Source organism: Heterocephalus glaber, unplaced genomic scaffold, assembly GCF_053883595.1.
Source record: "Heterocephalus glaber isolate CG9 unplaced genomic scaffold, H.glaber_assembly_v1.0 deba00001555, whole genome shotgun sequence".
Classification (NCBI taxonomy): domain Eukaryota; kingdom Metazoa; phylum Chordata; class Mammalia; order Rodentia; family Bathyergidae; genus Heterocephalus; species Heterocephalus glaber.
The window spans coordinates 2558831-2580864 of record NW_028258346.1 but is presented as its reverse complement, the minus strand read 5'-3'; the positions used below and the strand labels follow the sequence as shown (position 1 = coordinate 2580864).

At 42.8% G+C, this 22034-nt stretch overlaps 1 protein-coding gene across 6 annotated transcripts in view; it reads left to right on the top strand.

Moving 5' to 3' along the window:
* Positions 1–12364, top strand: part of Cfap418 (cilia and flagella associated protein 418) — a 30335-nt gene extending 17971 nt beyond the window's left edge. For 5 of the 6 annotated variants that reach the window (XM_087190640.1, XM_004850136.4, XM_087190639.1 and 2 more), the window contains one exon: positions 3887–9631. In XM_087190640.1, the coding sequence (XP_087046766.1) occupies positions 3887–4040 (154 nt within the window). In that variant the 3' untranslated portion in view covers positions 4041–9631. Of the gene's footprint in view, positions 1–3886 lie in introns of all 6 variants that reach the window. The other variant, XM_021262667.2, reaches the window with a different exon arrangement.
* The last annotated feature ends 9670 nt before the right edge of the window (positions 12365–22034 follow it).

The window sequence follows — 22034 nt, the reverse complement described above, 5'->3', positions numbered from 1 at the left end:
TCTTCATGTCACATGATGGACCTTACATTTTTTTCTTTTGGTACCGGGGATCAGACTCAGGACCTTCTGCTTGCGAGTCAGGCAACGGAACCACTGAGCTAAATCCCCGACATTTACATTTTATTTTGGGAGGAGCCTTACATTTTTATAAAGCTAACATAGGGTAATAAGATTTGCATACAGGCATAAAGTCAGCTTATAGGTGACTTAGTTGATCCTCATAAATGTCATAGGCATCAAGAACACCATTTAGGGGTTGGAGTGTAGCTCAGTGGAAGAGTGCTTGCCTAGCATTCATGAAGCTGTGGATTCAGTCTCTAGCACTGCATTGAAAAAAAAAAAAAAAACACCTGTTGTTTTACTCCAGGTCTGTGGCAGCCTGGCTGAAAACATATTTATGTCTTTAGATGAAACAGTGACTACTAGAAGATTTATTAATTAGTACGATAAAGAAGTGGTTATTATTTAAATCAGTAGAAAATGCCATCTCAGCCCTGGAGATGCTTGGAATATGTTTGGGACATAAGAGAAAGGAACAACTAGAAAATTAGGCTGTCTTCCCAATCAGGATGTAAATTGTTGGTATTATGCTCATTTTGTAGATCTTAGTGGTGTTTCCTTATCCACCAGACATTACTTAGAACCTAGTTGTGGCTTTTTTAGGTACTGGATTCATAAAATGAAGAAGACTGAGTTCCTTCTTTTAAGTAACCATAGTTCTGGGAAAGAGATACGAGATGATATCATGCCATCAATATGACAGTAGAGCTAGGTTAAAAGAAAGGATATCACAGCGCAGAGTGGATGCCCTTCACTCTGCAGCATGAGGGGATGCTTCTCAGAGTCTTGAAGAGTGTTCCTGTCAAATAGGATTTGCCTAGAATGTGGTGTGCTATTCTTTTAGCAACACAGTTCATAATAGCTAAATCTTGGAACCAGCCTATATGTCCAGCAACAGATAAAGACAATGTGATATTTACACATAGTGGAGTACTTCTCTGCCATAAAAAAGATAAACTTGAATCATTTGTGGGAAAATGGATGTACCTTGAGCCCATAATGTTAAGTGAAATATATCAGACACACAAGCTTAAATATTGTGTGGTTTGTGGTTTCACTTAAATGAGAAACCCAAAATATAAATAAAGAGCAAAATAAAAGGTAGATAACAGGAAGTGGAGAGACAGATCTTTCTCAGACGGGAAGGGGACCAAGAGATAGAGGGAATGAAAGAGGAGGGAGGGGAGAGCAAGGTAATGTACAAAGAATTAAAGTGTGTTGTGTTCATGTGCCAACTCCCCACAAAGAATGTGATCATCACATACTGCAAACATACTAATGAAAAATAAAAAATAATAAAGACACAGAGAAGTGAGACCACATGACATGTTTGGGGAGCTAACGAGTAGTTGAAACTGTACAGCGTTGGATACAAGGGCAAGAGGTAAAGTCATTGAGAGAGATCAGAAAGACCCAGGGAAGCTGTGCTGGGGAGTTTGGGTTTAATTCTTCAGGCAGTGAGTCACCATTGAGGTTATTAATCAGGAGGGAGATCTGAATAGATTTGAATTATTAAAAGATAACTGAGTACCACATGGGAACCAGGCTAGTCCAGAATCACGGGTATTGATGAGAGGATGTTGTGGTACAGGGAGAAAGAAATAGGCATCTGAAGCATGGCAGTAAGGACAGAGAGGAAAAGATGTATTTTAGAAGCAGTCCTGCCTGTGGAATGTGAAAGCCAAACATCATCTAGGATGAACCCTAGGCTTCTGTCCGGTTTATGTAGATGGACTATGATACAGTCCACTGAGGAAATGTAAGAACAAATTTAAGGGAAGAACCTGCATTCATTTATGGGAGCTGTTGAAACTGTTTCTGAAGCTCAGAGGAGGAAAATGTAATATGTAAAGATGAATGGATTACCTGGAAATGCAATTTGGAAGACTGTCAGCGGAAGCTGGGATCATTTTGTTGAGACACTCGAAGGTTTATATTCTGAGTGGGAGTGTGGACGTGGCCAGGGATGGGTGAGGAGGGGGTCTGGCATGCTGATGGAAAATGAGCCCTGGATAGGAAGAGGACCACCTCCTGTGCACGGGAGAGAGCTTACTAGGAAATGGAAGGCTTTTCATATCTGTTGGCTTGGTTTTAAGAATAAGGATGTGATCTACTCCAGGTAAGGTAGTGGAGGAAAGGTGAAATATGAGGCAGAAGGGGACTAATCACCGAGGGAAACCAGAAGTGGCAGTGACCAGAAGGACGAGTTGAAAGGTCTCCAGAGTGCCACTCACTGAATGTCCCATAGAACACAGCAAGCTTTAGTGCTGTCCGTCTGCACGTCTGTTACACCATGAAATGCTGTGCAGTTGTTGTTCGTGCTTCACAGAGGGAGGAAGTTAGTGTATCCCGGCCTTGCCAAGTTCTAAAACTTTCTGGAACAGAAACATAAACTATAATTGTTGACCACCTCCATTATAGCTAAATAAGACACTTTTATTTTTCTATTAAGTCAAGTATTTTAAGGAAAAATAATGAAGTAATGTCTAAGCTTTAAAAGCATTTGAGATGTGTTAAAAAGTTCCCTGGATACTCATGATTCCTCTTCCTAAAGTCTCTAATTAAGAATTCAGTCATGCATCAAATATTGTTTGTCAAAATATATGGTAGATTGAATAAAGGACATTTCTTCATTTAACCAACTTAGTTTTGGCATTTTTCTTTTTTCTGATAAAACAGATTATTCACTTCTTCCTCTAGTTCACCATAGCCTTAGAGTAAGTCATTTTGTTGGTCAGGGTCTTATTTTCCTAAACCCAGACATTTGGCATAGGAGTTCTCTAAGGTTTTGTTAGGCTCTATCGTAAACTGCCTGAATTTTGTACAGAATAGTCCTGAACGCGGTGCCCGGTGGCCACTAGAGGGCACTTGGGAGCCTACCTTCTGTTACAGTGATCTCTACAAGGACTAAAACACCATATCGTCATTATTTATACTATCTTTCACCATTTCACTTTATATTTTTAATTGTTTCATTTTTAATTATGTCTGTTTTTCTATGTCATTTAATGTATACATAAGCTCAGTATATGAATTATAAAAATTATAATTGATTTCCTTAACTAAATGTATAGTAACATATTTCTTATAATGGCATCCAGTTCAATAATTACTATCATTTTTATGATGGTCTTGATATTTAATTTAGTTATTTAATCTTATTGACTTTTTTCAAATTTTACTTTTCTCTCAGTACATGTTTGCAGTACATAATGATCACATTCCTGTGGGAGGCGGGCACATGTTGAGAACACATCTTAATTCTTCATCCCCTTCCCCTCCTCCCTAGCAACATTATTACATTCATTTCAGGATAGGCATTTATTTTGTTGCTGATAATACCAGTAAATAAGGAAATCATTGAAACAGATGAGTTCAGTGTACAGATATACCAGGCACTTTCTTTCTGTGAGTGAGTTTTCTGTAGTTAACCCATCTGAAGCCTGTGCCTTTATGCCTCTCATGCTCCCTGCACTTGCCATAGGGTAGGTAACTGGCATAGGTGAGTGTGCAAGGTAGGAGGTAACACCATCCCACTCTGCTCTCATTCGTGTCATCTCTGCTAGGACAAATCAGTAATTCTTCAGCCCTTTGGATGATCATGTTCCTCTGCAGCCTTAATACACAGTCCTAGCTGAGTGCCATTAAAAAGCACTGATGTCAGAAAAAAACACCAAAACATGTATTCTCCTGTTAGTGTGGAGGGACCAAGGTCATTTGATGTTCAGATACTGTAAAAATAAGAAAATCAAACAATTAGAACCTTTTTTGGCATCATTAAGTACTGAGCAAAGCCACTGTTCTAAAACTTTCCTATTTTTCTCAGAAACAACATGCCAGAATTCCACAGATTAAAGATCAAGTTGGTAGAGAAGAAAGGAACACGGGCGTATGCCTGCCAGTGTAGCTGGAGAACCGTGGAAGAACTGATGGACCTGCAGACAGATCATCGGCTTCGTTGGGTTTGTGGTAAACATTAGGAATGCACTTTTCACATTTGCACAAAGGCATCCATGAACCCAGTCTCCAGCTATCCTGTTTATGTAGAAGTACATAGCAACATCGTGCCCTTTGAAAAAAGGCAGTGATTTTCACTCAACTACACAAATTTTTGAAGACCGGATGGACTGAGGAAGACAGTGTACTCTTAACACTTTGGAGTCATTCCTTTTTGATATATGGATGTTTCACTTGGTAAGGTAACAAATACCCAAATTCTTTGCTAGCCTATCTCCTGTTAAATGGACATTTAATTATGGAGTTTGGTACAAACAGATAGCCTATCATCCATTCCTAGTGCAGTTGGTGTGAACTTCCTCGTGTGTAACAGGTAAGGGGATGAAGCTGGCCAAGGCAGGGAGGTCATTGCAGGAGAGTTTATAGCACCTCCTCCTGCCAGGGCTGTGGTTCCCAGGGATCCTAATTTCAGACAGGGCAAAAGCCAGATGATCGTGGCTGGCTGAAGGGTTGTCAGGAGTACGGCACATTCCCAAACACTGCCTTCTATCTCATCCTGCCTCACAGCTCACAGCAGTGTTACACACAATAATAAGTATAAACAGTTTTATCTCATTTCACCTTTTGTTGGTCTAGATATCAGAAGCTATTTAATTTTCTATCTGAACACATATCTTTTATGTATAAAAAGTTTCTTTGACATACCTAAAATCACAAAATCCTACTGCAACTTGTTGGATTTTCCAAGTACTCTTTAGCCTTTAATGTTTAAAATGCCATCAAAGTGAAAGCAAGTAAGATCATTTTTCAGGCAGCCTGAGACTTCTGGTAGGATCAGGTTGATACATTATTTATTAAATGAATTCATGAAAAGAGAAAGTGTAACATAACCAGCAGTTACCCTATTGGGATTCTTCTTGACATGGCTGAGACTTAGGGAAGGAAATCAGTTACTTCATAGCGCCCAGCTTCCAGCCCCATCAAGAGACTGGGGGACTTTCCAGTCTCCCAAAACTCTTAACACACAAGTCTACAATTTGGTTCAAGTGTGTGACACAGGATGCACAGAAAAGGAGTAATTTTTAGCAAAGTTAGGATCTGCTTGGTCTTACGCCAGTTCCATTCCAGTACCCTACTAAATCAAGGAGTATCTGATTATTAAAAACCTTTCTTAGTGCTGGGCCACCTGTAATCCCAGCACTCTGGGAGGCTGAAACAGGAGGATTCCAAGTTTGAGTCCAGCCCAGGCAACTCAGTGAGACTTGCATTAAAATTTTGTGGCTCCGTGCAGAGGCCTTGGGTACAATCCACAGTGTCAGGGAAAAAAGTGTTTGCATAACCATGATACATTGTAAAGCACACTGGTTAAGTCTGGCACTGCAACAGAACAACTTTTACAGTGGCTGATGCTCACATTTTTGTATTAAAGATAATGATTGCAGATTTTATCTGTCAATAAAAGAATTTAATTCCTATAATTATATCTCTGTGCAGCTGTGTCAGAAATATTGAGGATTTGGATTGAAATAATTTCTTCCAAAAAATGGCAGACCAACAAGATCCATATATTTAGGACCTCATGGAATTTGCCATGTTTATCATAATGATGATCATTTCTTTAATATCAGTGAGCATATTTTCTAAATCATTAATTTGAAGATATTTTAACGAATTTTGCTTGTAAAGGAATAAAATTATCTTGTTCTGTTGTTTCTGTCCTGAAACCTGGACACATAACTCATGTTTGACATTCCATAACATGGTAATTATAATAATTCTCTAATGTCAGAAATGCATATTTGAGTTTTATTGGCAATTTATAAGGTTTTCTGTATTGTACTATTTTTAATCTAAAATTAGAATAATATTGTTTGTTTGTTTTGGTTTTTTGAGACAGTCTCACTATGTAGTTCAGGCTGGTCTTGAGCTCACTATGTAGCTCAGGCTGGCCTTGAATTCATGGTGATACCAACGGTTGTGAGGAGTAAATCAGAGAATGTGAACAGTGATGAGCATGGTGTTTGGTTCAGAGTCCATGCTCATCATGCGTTCTCATTCTTTTTCCTTCCAAAATAAATACTGTCTGAAGTATTAGTGCAGCATGTTTCTTAAAACAGATCACTTGACCACATTTTCATTCCCCATGAGCAAAGCAGCAACACTATTTTTGTTTTGTATCTAGTGAATATAAACATGGCCACCTTAATTTTGCATAAGTAAAAGCTCAAAGAACCACTCGCTCTACCTACCCCCTCTTCCCTTCTGATGTAACCAAGTGGGACCTAAGCATTCCAGGCCTTTCACAGTGTCTTTTCAGCTTCATCTGCCTCTGCCTTCCTCCTCCTCCAGCCATACCACCTGCTGCTGCCCCTCGGCTGTGCCTTACTTGTTACCGCTTCCCTCATCTCACTGTGTCAGAGTAGGACTCCCTTTCCCAACCCATTATCTCCCACTGGTCCTCAAAGCCAGGTCCCCTCTCAAAAGAGTTCCGCAAAGTCTTCGAGGGGACCACAAGGCCACATGTATTTTTGCAGCACCCAGACATTGATTACCTTTTCACTGTGAGGCAGATATGCTGAAGTTGAACGCACGGGCTCAAATTGCTGGCACTTTACTTAGCACCTTTGGAAGCAGTGGCACCAATGCACTTGCATTTTTTTTTTTTAAGCCAGTTTCACTCAAAAATGTTCTTGACAAAGGCAGTAAAAATTATTAACCTTACTATATAATCTCAGCCTTCAAAAACAAAAAATCTTTTTATGTTCCATGTGACTACAGGCGAAGTGTACATAAAACACTCTACAGTTGAATTGTGACCTGAGCAAACTGCTTTTCTCATAGAACCCATTTTTGCTTGAAAGAACAATTGACAGACACATTATTGAAATTTTAAAAATTCATGAAGTGATCCACCTCCAGGAAAAGAAATAATATTCTGAGCGAAAAGCAGAATTTTGGAAAACTTATACCTGCTACAGTGAGCATGACAGCTTCCCAATACTTACATTCTTACCTGATGAGACTAGTGGTGATAACAAGTGATTTTTGATACTGTGTAATGAAATGCGACAATATTTGGAAGGTCTCTTTAATTCAGTGATTGCCAAGTGACCAATGCATGTTATAACAGAAGTATGCACTTAAATGTAAAAGAGACCAGTGAGCTTCGGCACAACAGAGTACTCAGTTTATTTGGTATGATTTTATCTTCTACACTATAGCTAACTTTTAAGAAACTCGCACTTGTCAGCTTTCTGTATGTATTGCAGAATAGCCATGATTATCTGAAAAGACTATTAAAATATTCTCTCTTTTTCCAACTACATGTCTGCATGAGGCCCAGGGTTCTTCCAAGACCTCCACTAAAACAACCTATCTCAAGAGAGTGAGTGCAACAATAAACATGACAAACTAGCTGTTTTCTATTAAACCAAAGATTAGTGATTGGCAGAAATGCAAAACAAATTCCACTCTTCTCATATTTGTTTTGGAATATATAGTTTATATTTTTATAAAAATTTGATAATGTATAATGGTTTGTTATTTTTAAGTTTACATGGTATCAATATATATTTTCAGTGTTCTTTTTTGATTTCTAATATCATTACTTACAGCTACCCAAAAAAGTTCTTTGGAATACGTGATCACTTAAGAGTATAAAGGAGTCCTGAGACCAAAAAGGTTGAGAGTTGTTTTACACAACCCTGATTACCCTCCTGCTCATACCCCATCCCAGCCTAAAGCTGTGACTTCTCACCTTCTTTCCGCTTTGAACTTTTTGGTTTTTTGATTTTTTGGTACCGGGGATCAAACTTGGGACCTTTTGCTTGCAAGGCAGAGGGCAGAACCACTGAGCTAAATCCCTGGCCTTTCCAATTTAAACTTTGTATTTCCCATATAATACCTCATATTGTAGTTATCTGTGTGCTTATTGTATTCATCTTGGAGATGAAATGTCAACTCTTAAAGTCTCACAGAGGAAACTCTCAGACAGTTGTGCCACTAACTCTCGGGCCACCATGAGCCACTGTGTCTTTGGGTTTATCATAATGAGCATTGGATTTAATGACATACAGTTTCTTCTAGGATGAAGTGATATGAATACTATTCTCTAGAGAAACCTTGGTGGACCCAATGCTGTGCTAAGCCACACTTTGGCAGATGTGACACCTTAGTAAGGAAGAGCCCAGGGTATGGGGTTTGAGACACAGGTTTCAAAATGACATCATCTGTGTCTTCTCAGCTTTCAGTCAGTTTCTTCCTCATAAGAGATGATTCTGAAGTTCTCCTAACAAAGGCTAGAGGGAGTTCATGAGGAACTGAGGCAGCAGACAGCTTGATGTGTTTGAGGAACTCCAAGTAAATTGATCTGGCTTGATTTTTAACAGAGGATGTGGGCAAACAGAATAGCAAGAGCTGAGGCTACACTGGTGAGATAAGTAGGATTGAGTTAAATCTATTAAATCTATAGACCCATGGATACAAATTGAAGCAGATGAGAAAGAAGATGACAAGCACTTCTGTTAAGTGACACGTACTCTGTGGTAGTCTTGTTCAGGGGGACTACTGTTGAGCTCAGGGGAGAATGATGTCCCACTCTTTAAGAATGAAAGCCATGTTCCTTTGGGGGAGGTCAGGCCATGAGGAGTTCCTTTACCATGAAATGGGCATCTTAGAAGGCTTGGAAAATGGAGTTGGTCAGAAGACACCAGTGGGGGAAGCAGGGGATGGTAAGACATGGGGAAGAAGGATGAGGGCCTGGAAGGAACCTTATTTTCAGCACTAAGGACCAGAGCTCCCCAGGGCTTTGCCCTGCTCAAGGACCTGACGGAACCTGATCTCTGTCAGGAAGAAGGGATTTTCCAGACATCACTCAGGCTCCACTCTGGCCCCAGGTGGTGGCTCAGGATGCTGGGTGCACTTGGGATTTTGTTTTCTTTTGTGTATTTTGCATCCGGGTCAGCAGTTTACATCTTTTGCTCTCAGTTTTGAATAGAATTGATTTACATAAAATCTAAATTAAAAGACTGCCAAGTTCATATAGATATATAGATATAGATATCTATATATCTATATATATGTATGTATAGGAGTACACAGTACCCAAGAGAAAAATGTGCTAAAGTGTCACTGTCTCTGATAGCCACACAGGCAGTAAGTGCAGAATAGTGAGCCCTAAGGACTTTTTTTTTTTCAAACAATACACATTTTTATTAATGCCTATTAATTTTACAGAATATTAGGTTTCAGTGCATTTGTTTTGATCATATCCTCTCCATTGCCCTTTTTTATACTCCTCTTCCCCTTTCCTGTATTCCTTCCTCTTGTCTAATAATAACCTCCCTTCTACTTTCATGTCATCTTTCTTTAGACTCCACAAATTAAGGAGAACATGTGATATTCGTCTCTTCTGAGTCTCACTTTTTTATTTAATCATGTCCTCCAGATCTATCTGTTTTTTCTACAAATGACATAATTTCATTCTTTACAGTTGAATAATACTCCATTGTGTATACTACATTTTCTTTATCCATTCATCTTTTGATGAATACTTAGGCTGCTCCCATATCTTGGCTGTTGTGAATTGTGCTGCAATAAATGTGGTATGTATTTATCCCTATCGTGTGCTGACTTCATTTCCTTCAGATAAATACCCAGGAGCAGCAAAGTTGGATCATATAGTGGCTCCATTTTTTGTTTTTTGAGGAACCTCCATATTAATTTCCATAGGAATTATACAGATACATATTTCTACTAGCAGTGTAGAAGGGTTCCTTTTTCTCCACATCCTTACCAGAATTTATTGTTTTTTGTACTTTTGGTGATAGCCCTTTTGACTGGGGTGCGATGGAATCTCAGTGTAGTTTTGATTGCATTTTCCTACTGACTAAAGATGTTCAGCATTTTTTCATACACCAATTGACCATTTGTACTTCTTCTTTTGAAAAATGTTTATTCAGTTAATTTGCCCAGGTACTGACTGGCTATTTGGTTTTTTTTGTTTGTTTGCTTGGGGTTTTTTTGCTATTTTTTGAGTTCTTAATACATTTTAGATTTTTTTAATTTTATTTTTATTAGTATATGTTTGCAGTTTGTAGTGATCACATTCATCATGGGGAGTTGGTACATGTACATAACTCACCTTAATTCTTTTTACATCCTCCCCTCTGCTCCCTTCCCTTCCTCCATTTCTTCTAGATATTAATCATCTATCATAGAAGAGTAGCCGATAAAGATTTTCTCCCACTCTGGAGGCCATCTCTTTACTCTGTTAGCTGTTTTCCTTGCTGTGCAGAAACTTTAATTTGAGGTAGTCCCATATGTTTTGTTTTGTCTTGTTTTGTTTTGTTTTTGAGATGGGGTCTTGCTATGCAGTTATATAGTTCAAGCTGGCCTTGAACTCACTTTGTAGCCCAGGCTGGCCTCAAACTCACCTCAATCCTCCTGTCTCAGCCTCTGGAATTCTGGGATTACAGACATGTCCCACCATGCCCAGCGAGTCTTACTATTACTTACTGTACTATTGGAGTCCTATTCAGGAAGTCTTTACCTGTCTCTATGGCTTCAAACATTTCCCCTATGTTTCTAAAAGTTTCAAAATTTCAGGTCTTATATCTATGTCTTTGATCCATTTTGAGTTGATATTTTTACAAGGTTTCTGAAAGATACGGATCTGGTTTTGATCTTCTGCACATGAATATCTAGTTTTCCCAGCACTGTTTCCTAAAGAAACTATCTTTTCTTCAACATATGTTTTTGGCTCCTTTGTCAAGAATCAGATAACTATAGTTTCATGAGTTTGTTGCTGTGTCCTTACTCTATCCTAAGGATTCCTTCTCATCCAGAGCTTCTTCCTTAGAAAAAGTTAGTATCTAGGGGATCAGAGGATTGGGAATCAGACAGATAAGACTAGAAAAGACTGAGGGCCCAGGTATCAGTTTTGCTGGAGAGTAATACCAGAGAAGAGGCAAGAAAGATGGCCCCATGAGATAATTTCATAGGATTCATATTTACAGATGAGAAAACGGAGGCACAAAAAACACTGCCGAGAATCACAGTTTGTAAATAGCAGTGTAGCATTCAAACCTAGATCCACCCAACTCTGATCTGTGTACACGGGGAAGAAGTTGCTTGCAGTGATATCTAAGCTAGAGCTGAACCTCAGTTGAGTACCACGGACCCCTAATGGGCTGATGGATGAGTATACTAGACTGAGACTGTACGGTCTCAGTACTGCCAAAATAATACTCTCAGAAAGTTTCTGTGTTTTTGTTTAAAGGAAACAAGAAGATACAGTGCCTAAGGAGCTAGGTTTCAGTTTGTCTCCCAGTGTTCAGGAAGAGGTATGTATTAGCTTCCCCATTGCTGGAACACAATACCCTTATCCACAGTTTAAAGAAGCAGAGGTTTGTCTCATGGTTTCAGTGGATTCAGTCCATGGTCAGCTAGCTCCAAGGCAGAAATGGCAGGGCAGAAAGGCATGGCAGAGCAAAGAGTTTGGTTCATGGGAGCTAGCCAGGAACAGTGCCAGAGGAAGGGGCCAGGGACCATATATAGTACCCAAAGTCAGGCCTCCGTAACCCCACAGACATGGAGGGAGCTTTACTAATCTGTGAGGCATTTCCTAGTCCAATCAGGTTGACCCATCAGGAATAATGATCCAAGAAGAGGATAGGCATGGAACACCAAGAAAGAGTTCTGTAATCCATTGGTCAAGTTTGCCGTGGGCTCAGGGAAGAGGAGTGAGAAGTTCCCATGGTTTTGATAACCCTGGGAAAGGGTTAGGACTTGGGTTTTTGTCCAGCTCAGTAGTTCTCAACCCAGACTGAGTCAAGAAAAGAGCTTTAAAAAAAAAAAAAAGCTTAAAAAGTGCTGCACCTAGGCCCTGGATCAAGAAAGATTGATGGATTTGTCTGCAGTGAGCCCAATGCATCAGTACTATTTAAAATCTTTCCTGTAAGAAGAACATGTTCAAATGGGAAGGGAAACAAGGGAGGGAGGAGAGAAAGGGAAAAAAAGAGAATAGAAGAAATAAATGGAAACAAAGCTTGTGTAAATGGGGAGAGGAGGGGAATGGGAAAAAAGAAGAATTAAGATATATTATGTACAGGTACAAATTCCCTATGGTGAATGTGATTATTATATATGACGAACATATAATAATAATAAAGTTAAATAAAACCTTTCCCAATTGTTTTGGTATACAGCCAAGGTTGAAAGCCACTAACAAGACCTTGGACCTGTCACTTTCCTCTTTGGGTTTTGGTATCCTTACCTGTATAAAATATATGGGGTTTTCCCCCCAAGAGCTCTTATTGCCAGAATAAAAATGTGAACTTATACTAAATGATTTTAATATCCCTTCCAGGCTCAACCTTTTATGAATCTCTTGTCTTGATATAAGCTTTCAAAGATGATTACTATTTAGGATCCAGTGCAGATTGTCATAAGTGTTTCCCTAGGAACAGTATGGTGTCAGTGTCAAGTTCAAGTTTTGAGTCCCATAATGACCCATCAGCCTTCCCTGAAAAGAACAGCACTCTCCAACTGTGGACAGTACAAACCTTTTTCCACAAGGAGAAGCATTTCAGGGCATGGGGCCCTCAGAAGGTGAGTCCCTCTCACCATCTTCCATAGCAAAGAGCAACTAAATAGCAGTATTAGGTAGAAAGCTGGACTATGAAAAGTGGATAGAAAATTTTTCAAGTCGGAGAAATGTCACTTAAATTAGAAGCCAATGTAAATGCTAATGTTCGATATTTTTTTAAATATAACATTCACAAAGCATGTGGGGAAATTTATAAAAGATTTGCTCACAAAAATACAGTTTTATGTTTACATTTTTCTTGCAGGATAGGGGATTTAACAAGCCCCCCCCCCCCCCAGTAAATTGAGGCATCCTAGCCTTAGTATCCAGCACTGGAAGAATTCAGCAAATGCTTTTCAGTCCCTTCCCTTTGGCCTGGGTTTCCCTGTGCAACTGACCACCCTCTGAAGACCACTGGGACTTATTTTTGCTCTGCTTTTATGGAAGAAGTTTTGTGGGGTTTTGTTGTTTGGTTTGTTCTTTTTCCTATAACGGTTTGTTACACAAAGGGAGGAGAAGGCTCAGTCCTTCCTGGCAGCCAGGACATCTCAGCTTCTTGAGCTTCCTCTTGGCGCGATGTGTGTCCCCACCCTATTCTTTTTTTTTTTTTTTTGGTACCAGGGATCGAACTTGGGTCCTTGCGCTTGCTCAGCAGGTGGCGAAACCACTGAGCTAAATCCCCGGCCCCCCACCCTTTTCTTGACAAATTTGAGGGCCAGTTTGTCCTTGGAGACCTTGAGCAGCAACATGACGTGTCGCTCCCATGGGGCCAAAACATGTGCCTCTCAGATCCTGTCCCACACCGACTTGGTGTGCTTGGTGCAGCCCGCAGTGCTGGCTGTGCCTCACCCTACCTTGTTCTGGTCACCATGTGGCCCTTGGGGAGGCCTATGATTAGCAGGTGGCACAGAGCCATGGCTGCTGCAGAGAAAGGGCTGGCCCCACCCAGCAGTTTTAGGTATTGCACTTAGTTACGGGCACAGATTTATTCTGATACATCACAGGTCCCGCGATAAACCTCGGGAGTAGGACAGAAGGGTTTGTATGATCTGTGGCGCCACCCCTAAAGGCGTAGATAGTGTGAGACTCATGAGGCCCAGTGCCACGTCCTCAGCACAGGGACCGCATCCCGCTTCTGCATCCCCCGGTTAAAACCAGCACAATCTCACCGTAAACAAGCTGCTGCAGCAAGGCGGGTGAGGAACATAGGCCCAGAAACAGATTCCGATCCAGGAATCCGGGAGCTACATTTTCTGTGCCATGTGACTCTACAGGTTCCTTATCCTACCTGATCGTCTCCTAGCCCCCTAAGCCCTAGGGACAGTAAGAATGCTCACCTCACAGACAGTAACACTGGATGAAATGGGTACAGTAATCCATGGAGTGCACTGAGCAAGGCTGCTGGCACGTGGTAATGGCTAAGGTTGAACTACCGTACTTGCTAAGCTTTCTGATCAGTGAAAAACCACGTGCCTTAAAGATAACTTTCTTCCATGATTCTAGATAGGTTTTCTCCTTTGACCTTATTTTGCCTTTAAACATCTTTCAGTCCCTCTGCTTCATCTTGGCCTGACCTGGGGGAAGGGAGCCGTGCGGAAGCTCAGATGCACCTCCCTGCAGTGCTGCCTGTACCAGGCCGGCTTCGTGGCCCCAGAGCCCAGAAGCACTAGCCATGCACAGGAGTGGGGACAGCTGAAAGTGGGCCATCTCCTAAGAAGTGGCAACAAGGGGCTTCTGCGGCCAGTGTCTGATTCTGGTCAGCCCCAAGGTCGTCCGCAGGCAGCCTTGCTGCACTTCTCTGTCTCACTTTGCTGCACAGCCTAGTGGGCCTCAGCACGGGGCACCTCTGTTGCTCGTCACTGATTATAGAGTGACCAAAATGGAAAGTGCTAAGCTACGTGGCAGTACTTCTGCTAGAAACACCCACTGCTCCCAGACGGGAGGACGGAAAGCACATCGCTTCAAGTTCCCCCTTACCAGTCCGAAGCTCTCCTGCAGTTCCTGGTGGCTGCTGAGTCATCGAGTCACGCTGTGGTCCATCGCTGGGCCTGAGGGACCGGCAGAGCGGGGAGGCCCCGAACAACTTATCGGGGAGAGAACTTGTCATGGTTAGAAGAAAGGGACAGTGCGGCTCCAGGGACTCGGGGATTTAAAACGACCCATCCTCCGGAGCCCTGCGGAACGGAGTGAAGCTGAGAAGTTGAGCCTCTCGCCCATAGCGGGCAGGCCTGCCCCGGGGGCCACTCTTCCCTTGGTTCTGCTCTCCGGAGAGTGAGCGCCCAGAGCACCTTCCTCTAAACCGCCTTTCCTTTTCCTCAAGACTCGCCTGCCTTTGTTAACAATATCCCGCAGTGCTGGAGTCACGCGTTTCTCTGGCTGAGAATGGAAAATCCAGTCTGGTCCACAAGTCTGTTTTTAGGAGAAGGAACAGACGCCAAATAGTTGAGCCTTGCCGGGGAAGCTTAACAATCCTTTCACCCAGAAGCACCTGTGGTCTGGAGGTCGGGGCTCTACCTCAGGAAGAAAACTGGGCCACTTAAAGGGAGGGCCGCGGATTTGGCTCAGTGGTTTCACCGCCTGCTGCACAAGCGCAAGAACCCGAGTTCGATCCTCAGTACCAAGGAAGGAAGGAAGGAAGGAAAGGGATTGATGAATCAGCTCCTTAAGCATTTCACAGAATCTAAATGATCTAAAGTTTAAAAGGAGCAATAAAGGGATTCCTCGCGCACAGCACATGATTGGAAATGAAGGTGACGAACTTGGCAGAGCACAGCAAGGAAATTGCAAGAGTGAGGGGATTTGTGCTGCAAGCTTCTGAGACCGGGAAACCGTATCCTCACGACCTTTGAACATGGTGGTTCATCATGAATAGTCCTAGAGTACAGTGATTCGGTTTTTTTAACCACTTACCGGTCCAAAAATTGCATTTTTTCATTAATTTTTAAAAGATACCAAGAAATTTTTTTAAATTTATCAAATTTGTTCAATTTTTTTCTGTGTATGGTACAACTTAAAACATTCAATACACAACGTTACAATCTGGACAGTAGTATCTTGTCTCCGGATTCTTTTTGCATTGTCTTTCTTTGAACAACACACTTTACACTGTCATGCTGGCCTTTCCTTTTTTTTCTGAGCGTGGGATAACGTCAATAAAATATCTACCCACTGAATGTAATGGTGAAGACGCCCATGATGACTGTCCTCAGCATTCTGCCATCCCGTATTTTTCAATTATTTGGTCTGTTAGACCTTATATAAATTGTAAATGACTTTTTGAGCCCCCTTGTTTTGAAGAAATAACAAGTTCAATATTGTTTGTTCCAGAAGGTGCATAAATATTTTATAATGATATTTTTCCTTGATTTTTGATTACAGGATAGCTTCTTAGATGTTGGCCAACTCTGTCAACATCACCCATAGGATTATTATAATCATTGGCCACTATTAGAATTTTTTTAGTTTTGTTTCTTCATTCAAATTCTGTCATTCTGTATTAAGAGTAGTTGACAATAAGGTGACGTCTTTTTTGTCTTTCCATATCATAACAGACTTCCTCTCTGATATGCTAACATTTCTCCCCTTTTCAGAAAAAATTTTTCTTTTGCAGATCTTTTGGCACTTCCTTCCTATTCAGTCTCAGTGTCCATTTTGTATTGCAAAAAAATCACTGCAGTCTGGAAAAGTATAAAAATTATATCTAATGTACTTACGATAAGAGTTTATAGACTGTAGCATAAAATTATAGGTTCTTTTTCACAAATAAACATGAATTAATAAAAGAAAATAACTAGAACTTATTATTAGATTTCACTAAAAACATCAAAGGTGAACACAATGTTCTAAATTTAAAAGTATGCAAAAATATTCGATACAAAGCAAACAGACATACGAGTGCATTTTGTACAAGCAAGAATCGACTAGTTGAAATGATACCTCCAGATAGTAGGCAAACAAAGGTACTATTAAGTGGTTAAACTATTTAGTGGTTAAAGGTATTTTTTGAACAGAAAAATAAAATAAATTATTTCATGCTCTCACTTTTTTGTGCATAGAAACACAATGTATATAAAAGCAGAAATCCCTCTGCCATCCTAAAAGATAAATGCTGCTCATTTGGTGTCTATCCTTCCAGCTGTTGGGATGGACAGACAGACAGGTGGTAGAGATTCTGTGAGGACTGAAAGGCTTCTTTACTCTGCTCTCCCCCAGGAGCTAGAGGTTCTTCGTGGTAATGACAAGCATCCTTCAGTCCTGTCACTGTATCCTAGGCCTGTACTTAACTGCCTCACTTGCCCTAAAAATCAGAGTCGAAACTTTAGGCCCTTGGCAAATGTCCCGCCTGGCCTCCTGCCTCCTCACCCACACCCAGCCTGCAGCGCCCCCCATCAGCCAATCTGGGAGCTTCTGGTCATCCTCAAGTGTTACCCCTGACTGGGACCACAGCCTACTGCTGCCACTACATTCCTCAGCTGGGGACTCCCTCCCTTCAAGGGTCTTGGGTGAGGGACAGCAGCCTTGCTAGGGATACAGCCCGCAGCACAGGTTTTCAGATGATGAGGAAGTCACTGTGCAGGGAGCCCCCAAGGGTGCAGGTGAGTGGGCAGGAAATGTCAGCTGCTCATCACCATAAGAGCTGATGATGAGTGATGGCTACACACGGGAAGGAACATAAAGATGTTTTGGCTCCAAATGATCATCAGTATTTAAGCCTGAAAGTGTGCGTTGTGTACCTGAGTTCTCTCTTGTGTGCTTTTTGAACAAGGCTGGGGCTCTGGAGCAGGGGGAGGGTTAGATGGCATCTCCAAATGACACAGATCTGGAAGGATGTTAGACCAGCTGCTAGGCTCAGCCCTGAAGGAACTGCCTTTTGACACACAGTTGGTATAAGGACCTTTATTGTGACAGGGTCTTGCTATGTAGTTCAGCCTGGCCTCAAACTCTTGGCAGTCCTCCTGCCTCAGCCTCCCAAGTGCTAGGATTATAAGTGTGTGCCACCACTCCCAGCTAAGGACCTATTTAAGATGAGACGAGTCTTGGAGATGATCAAGGCCAGCCAGAGGCAGGTGGGCCTCTGAGAAAGAGTAACTTTGATGCCTATCCCACTTTTCAGCCTGCCTAATCCTCCAAATGGTCCCTTAGCGTTGGCATCCCTCTTTCCACTTCTCCCTCAACCAAGATAAACTGCCTAGCTAGTCTACTGGGCACTCAACCCTCAGGGCCAGCTACCCCTGGGGAAAGCCATGCTGATAAGTAAGTGTCTTCCCACAGCTGTGGAGAGCTGATGTGGGCTCCTGGCGGTTCTGCACTCTTACACCTGCCTCACTTCAATACATTCGAATGGCTTGGAATTCTAACTATGAATTCTCAGTTCTGTGCCTGTCTTTCCTTCCTGGAGACACTACGCATTCCAACTCTGCAGGTAACCAGCTTTTTAGTTACACGGGTATCTTTGTAGAGTTTCTTTATACTGTTTTTTTTTTTCTTAGATAAGGTCTTGCCAGTTTTCCTAGGCTGACTTTGAACTCTTAATCATCCTGCCTCAGCCTCTCAGGTGGCTGGGCTCAAGTGTGCGCCACTGCACTGGACTTCTTATACTTCTTTTTTTCCAGTAGTGGAGATTAAACCCAGGACCTCGTGCATGCTAAGCAAGTGCTCTACCACTGAGCTGCGTCCTCAGTCTTCTTTTTTTCTTTTTTTTTTAGACAAGACCTTGCTAAATTTCTGAGGCTGGCCTTAAACTTGTGATCCTCCTGCCTCAGCCTCCAGAGTAGCTGGAATTACAGGAATGGGCCACCACACTCAGCTCCTTTGTACTCTCGTAAGCAAAATAGTCTGTCAAGCTGACACAGATAATTCTTAAGAGTTCTCAGAACCATAAGCCAAAAGACTCTTGCTAACAGAACTTCAGGTTACTCTGAAAATTCCAGTAAGTCTTTCCCAGGGCCTCTTGTCAAAAGTGGCTCCCTTCTTGTAGTTGAGATTCTTTGTTCTAAAGAGAATTGGAGCCTGGAGTGGTGATGCATGTGCCTATAATCCCAGCACTCTGGAGGCTGAGGCAGGAAGATCACTACGCGTGCAAGGCCAACCTGGGCTACATAGGTTCAAGGCCAGCCTGAACTACATGGTGAGACCTTGTCTCACAAAAACAAAAAAAGAAAGAAAATTAGTTCCAATAGGACTCTAATAAGATCATCACCCAGAAAGAAAAAAAGCCTACTGTCCCATTTCCAAGTCTGAAAGGGAGAAAGGAAGGTGGAGTTGGAGAAGGTTTGAGATCCCTCTCTTCATTTGCTCCTTCACTTGTTGAACATTACTATCCGCAGACACTTCATGGCCAAAAGGAGGCAGCCTAGGTCACAGCTATTACTGAAATGATTACATTGCAACTGGCAACAAATTCAAGCCAAGCAGGTCTGTGTTTAAAAAAGGGCTTGCTTGGCCCCTGTGGTGGAAATCTGCACGGACAGGTTTGGTTTTAGGTACAGTTTGCCTCAGAGCTTAGATGATGTCACTAACCACCTCCTGGCCTTATGCTCTGGGCTGCTTCAGTTCTTCAGGCCACATCGTAACCCCTTAGACTGCATTTGAAGATGTCCACGGGGGGTTCTCCCAAAGAGGAGATGGAGACCTCAACTTGCACCCCACCCTCTATGGTGGAGTAGGCTTGTGGACTTTCACGACAGAAAATCATTTCGGGCTGCATGAGAGTCATCGGCAGATACATTGAGCAGAATGAAAGAAGTAGATGCTCAGAAAGAGTGCGGGCACCAAGGAGCAAGGTGGGGTATGGTCTGTGGCTAGGGCCATTTATGGGGTCTTGGGTTATCCTCAAGGCAATGATCTATGATGTTTGTTCCTAGTGTCTTTCAGGTTTCTCATTAGTGGATTAGAATGCAAACCATTTGCATGTGTTTGAAGTTTGACGATAGTGCTATTATCTTGAGGAGAAGTCTGTGGAATTTTCAAATCTATTGTCTCAAAAGAAAAACAATTTATGGGCTTACTATATCTTTAAGACTCAAGAATTAGGAGTGGAATTAGGATCAGCAGAACCAGGACCACAGGCCTGAGCTGGCTCAGGGCTCATCCCGACTCCCACTGAGACCCCCTGGGGGATGTTTCATAACATCTTTGGGGGAAGAGGGGACTCATCTTCATCAGTGTCATCAGTGGGGAAGGCAACACAAGAGAGGGTCAAACTGCATTACTGCCTCCTCCTTTCTCTTAGGTTCTGGGCAGAATTGTCTCTGTACTTCCCCTCCATGGCTTCTGATCTTTCTGACTTATATTTAAACCATCCAGTCTGCACGTGTGTTTTAAATTAAAAGTTGCCTCCATTCTTTTCTGGAATTAGATCAATAAGTGGAAGAAGATTATAAAAACATTCTCTAATCCCACAGAATCACCATAAATACAACCTAATTTGCTGTAGATCATCTCCGGTCCTCAGATGTCTTAAAGCATTTATTTCCTTTATCTTCTGCCTGTTCTGTCAAAGTGGAATTGCAGCCACCGCTGGTGGCCAGGAAGCTTTCTGTCGAATCCGTTGCTCATTAGCTCACAACGTAGTTCTCCCGACAGTGCAGCAAGTGCAGGACAGCTGCAGGCGCACATCTGTGTTCTGCTCTCACCAATCATCCCAATCATGCAAGAAGACCAAAGAGGAGGATAAAACCTCACAGGGGCCCAACGGCCTCCTGAATGTGGTTCACACAGCATTTTCTCATTTGTCAGCTAGAAAATTAACTCCTCCTCGGGATCTGCTCAGAATCCAACCTGAGCCGTCAGCCACTCCAGGCCCCAGCTACAACCCAAGACTCAGTGCATAGCTCCTCCTTCATTTTTACCCAAGTTAGTAAATGTTAACTTTCTATTTCTTGACATTAGAACTGTGAAGCCAGCACTGTCCTTCTTGCTGCTGTGGCTGCAGGGAGGCCATGCCCGCCGATGCAAGGCTTGTGTGGGAGCCACACGACAGGACAGCTGCCTTGTTCCTCAGCATCCCATGGCCTTTTCCTCTGTCCTCCAGGGTCTCCAGCACGTGTGGAATGGCCACCGTTGAAGCAGAACTTACTCTTACTGTCCAGCTTACCCGGTTTCTGAGAATGAGAGGGCTGAACAAGCCTCCCTCACCCACCCTGCCCACCTCTGGGGTGAGCAGGGATGAGCAGGTAGAATGGAAGAGGGTGGCGCTGGGCCCTTGGTCTCCGTCTCCTCCCCAGAGTGGGCTGCTCTCCCTGACAGTTGATGGATGGACCAGGGATCCCAGGCACCTGCTAAGCTCTCTCTCAATAGAGAAACTGAGTCACAGCAAAGAGCCTAACAGCCGCCATCTACCACATAGAGGTCAACAGCTCCACATTCAATGGCTGTTGACACTTCCTAGTAAGTGTCAGACTACTTAAGCCTCTTTAAGAACAGACCCTGGCAGGGCATGGTGTACACCTGTAATCCCAGCTCTCTGGAAGGCTGAGGCAAGAGGGTCACAAGTGTGAGTCCCACTCGGGCAACTAAATGAGACTCTGGCTCAAAATTTTAAGAAAGGGGTGGGGAGGTAGCTCAGTGTGAAGGTCTTGGGTTCAGTCCCCAGTATCACAAAACAAAAACAGCCTTGGTGACTCACCTCAAACACCCCTGGCTCACTCAGGCATTTGGGCAGCCCTGGTGGGAGCAGAGTTCTCCTTCCCCTCCCTCACAGAGCAGCCGCTCCACACCCAAGCTCCACTGCCCTAGAGGCAGAGTCATCCGCATGCATGGAGGTGGAGACATGGAGGTGGGGACAGCCGAGCAGAAGAACTCTAAGGAGTTGGGGCCCACAAGAGGAGTGGGGCCAGAAGAGAAGGGACTGTGCAGCCATGTCTAACCTGCAGCCATGGTTGGACATGCCTGCGCTATAATACAAATATTGTAGGAAGAAGCTTTGTTGCTTACATACACTATTTTATATATTGTATATGCAGCTCAAGACAACTGCTCTTCTCTCATCCCAGCCCAGACAGCCCAGACAGTCCAGGCATGTCCTACCCACTAGCACAGGAGGGAAACTTCTGAGGCCTTTGCCACCCCGGGCTCTGGGCAGAGCAGCCTGGGCATCACCTGGCCGATCCTTGGAAGGTAGCTTCGCCAGTCCCACCCAGGCCGACTGGCCAGTGCTGCGTGTCTCTGGCCCGAAAGTTGGAGAAGCGCTGAATCTGCAGGATTCCGTGATCACTTAGATCAGAGGTGACAGCCCACGAGGCTGCTGGGACTAACCAACGCCACCATGAAGAGCTTCACCGTGCAGAGAGAGTTCTCACAGCAGCCCTGGGACATGGGCCTTATCAGCCCCATTTTACAGAGGAAGGAATGAGGCTCAAAGAGGTGAGACATCTAAGCCAAGGTCAAAAATGAAAGGAGCTGAGACTTTATCCTTGAGGCAAGAGTCCCA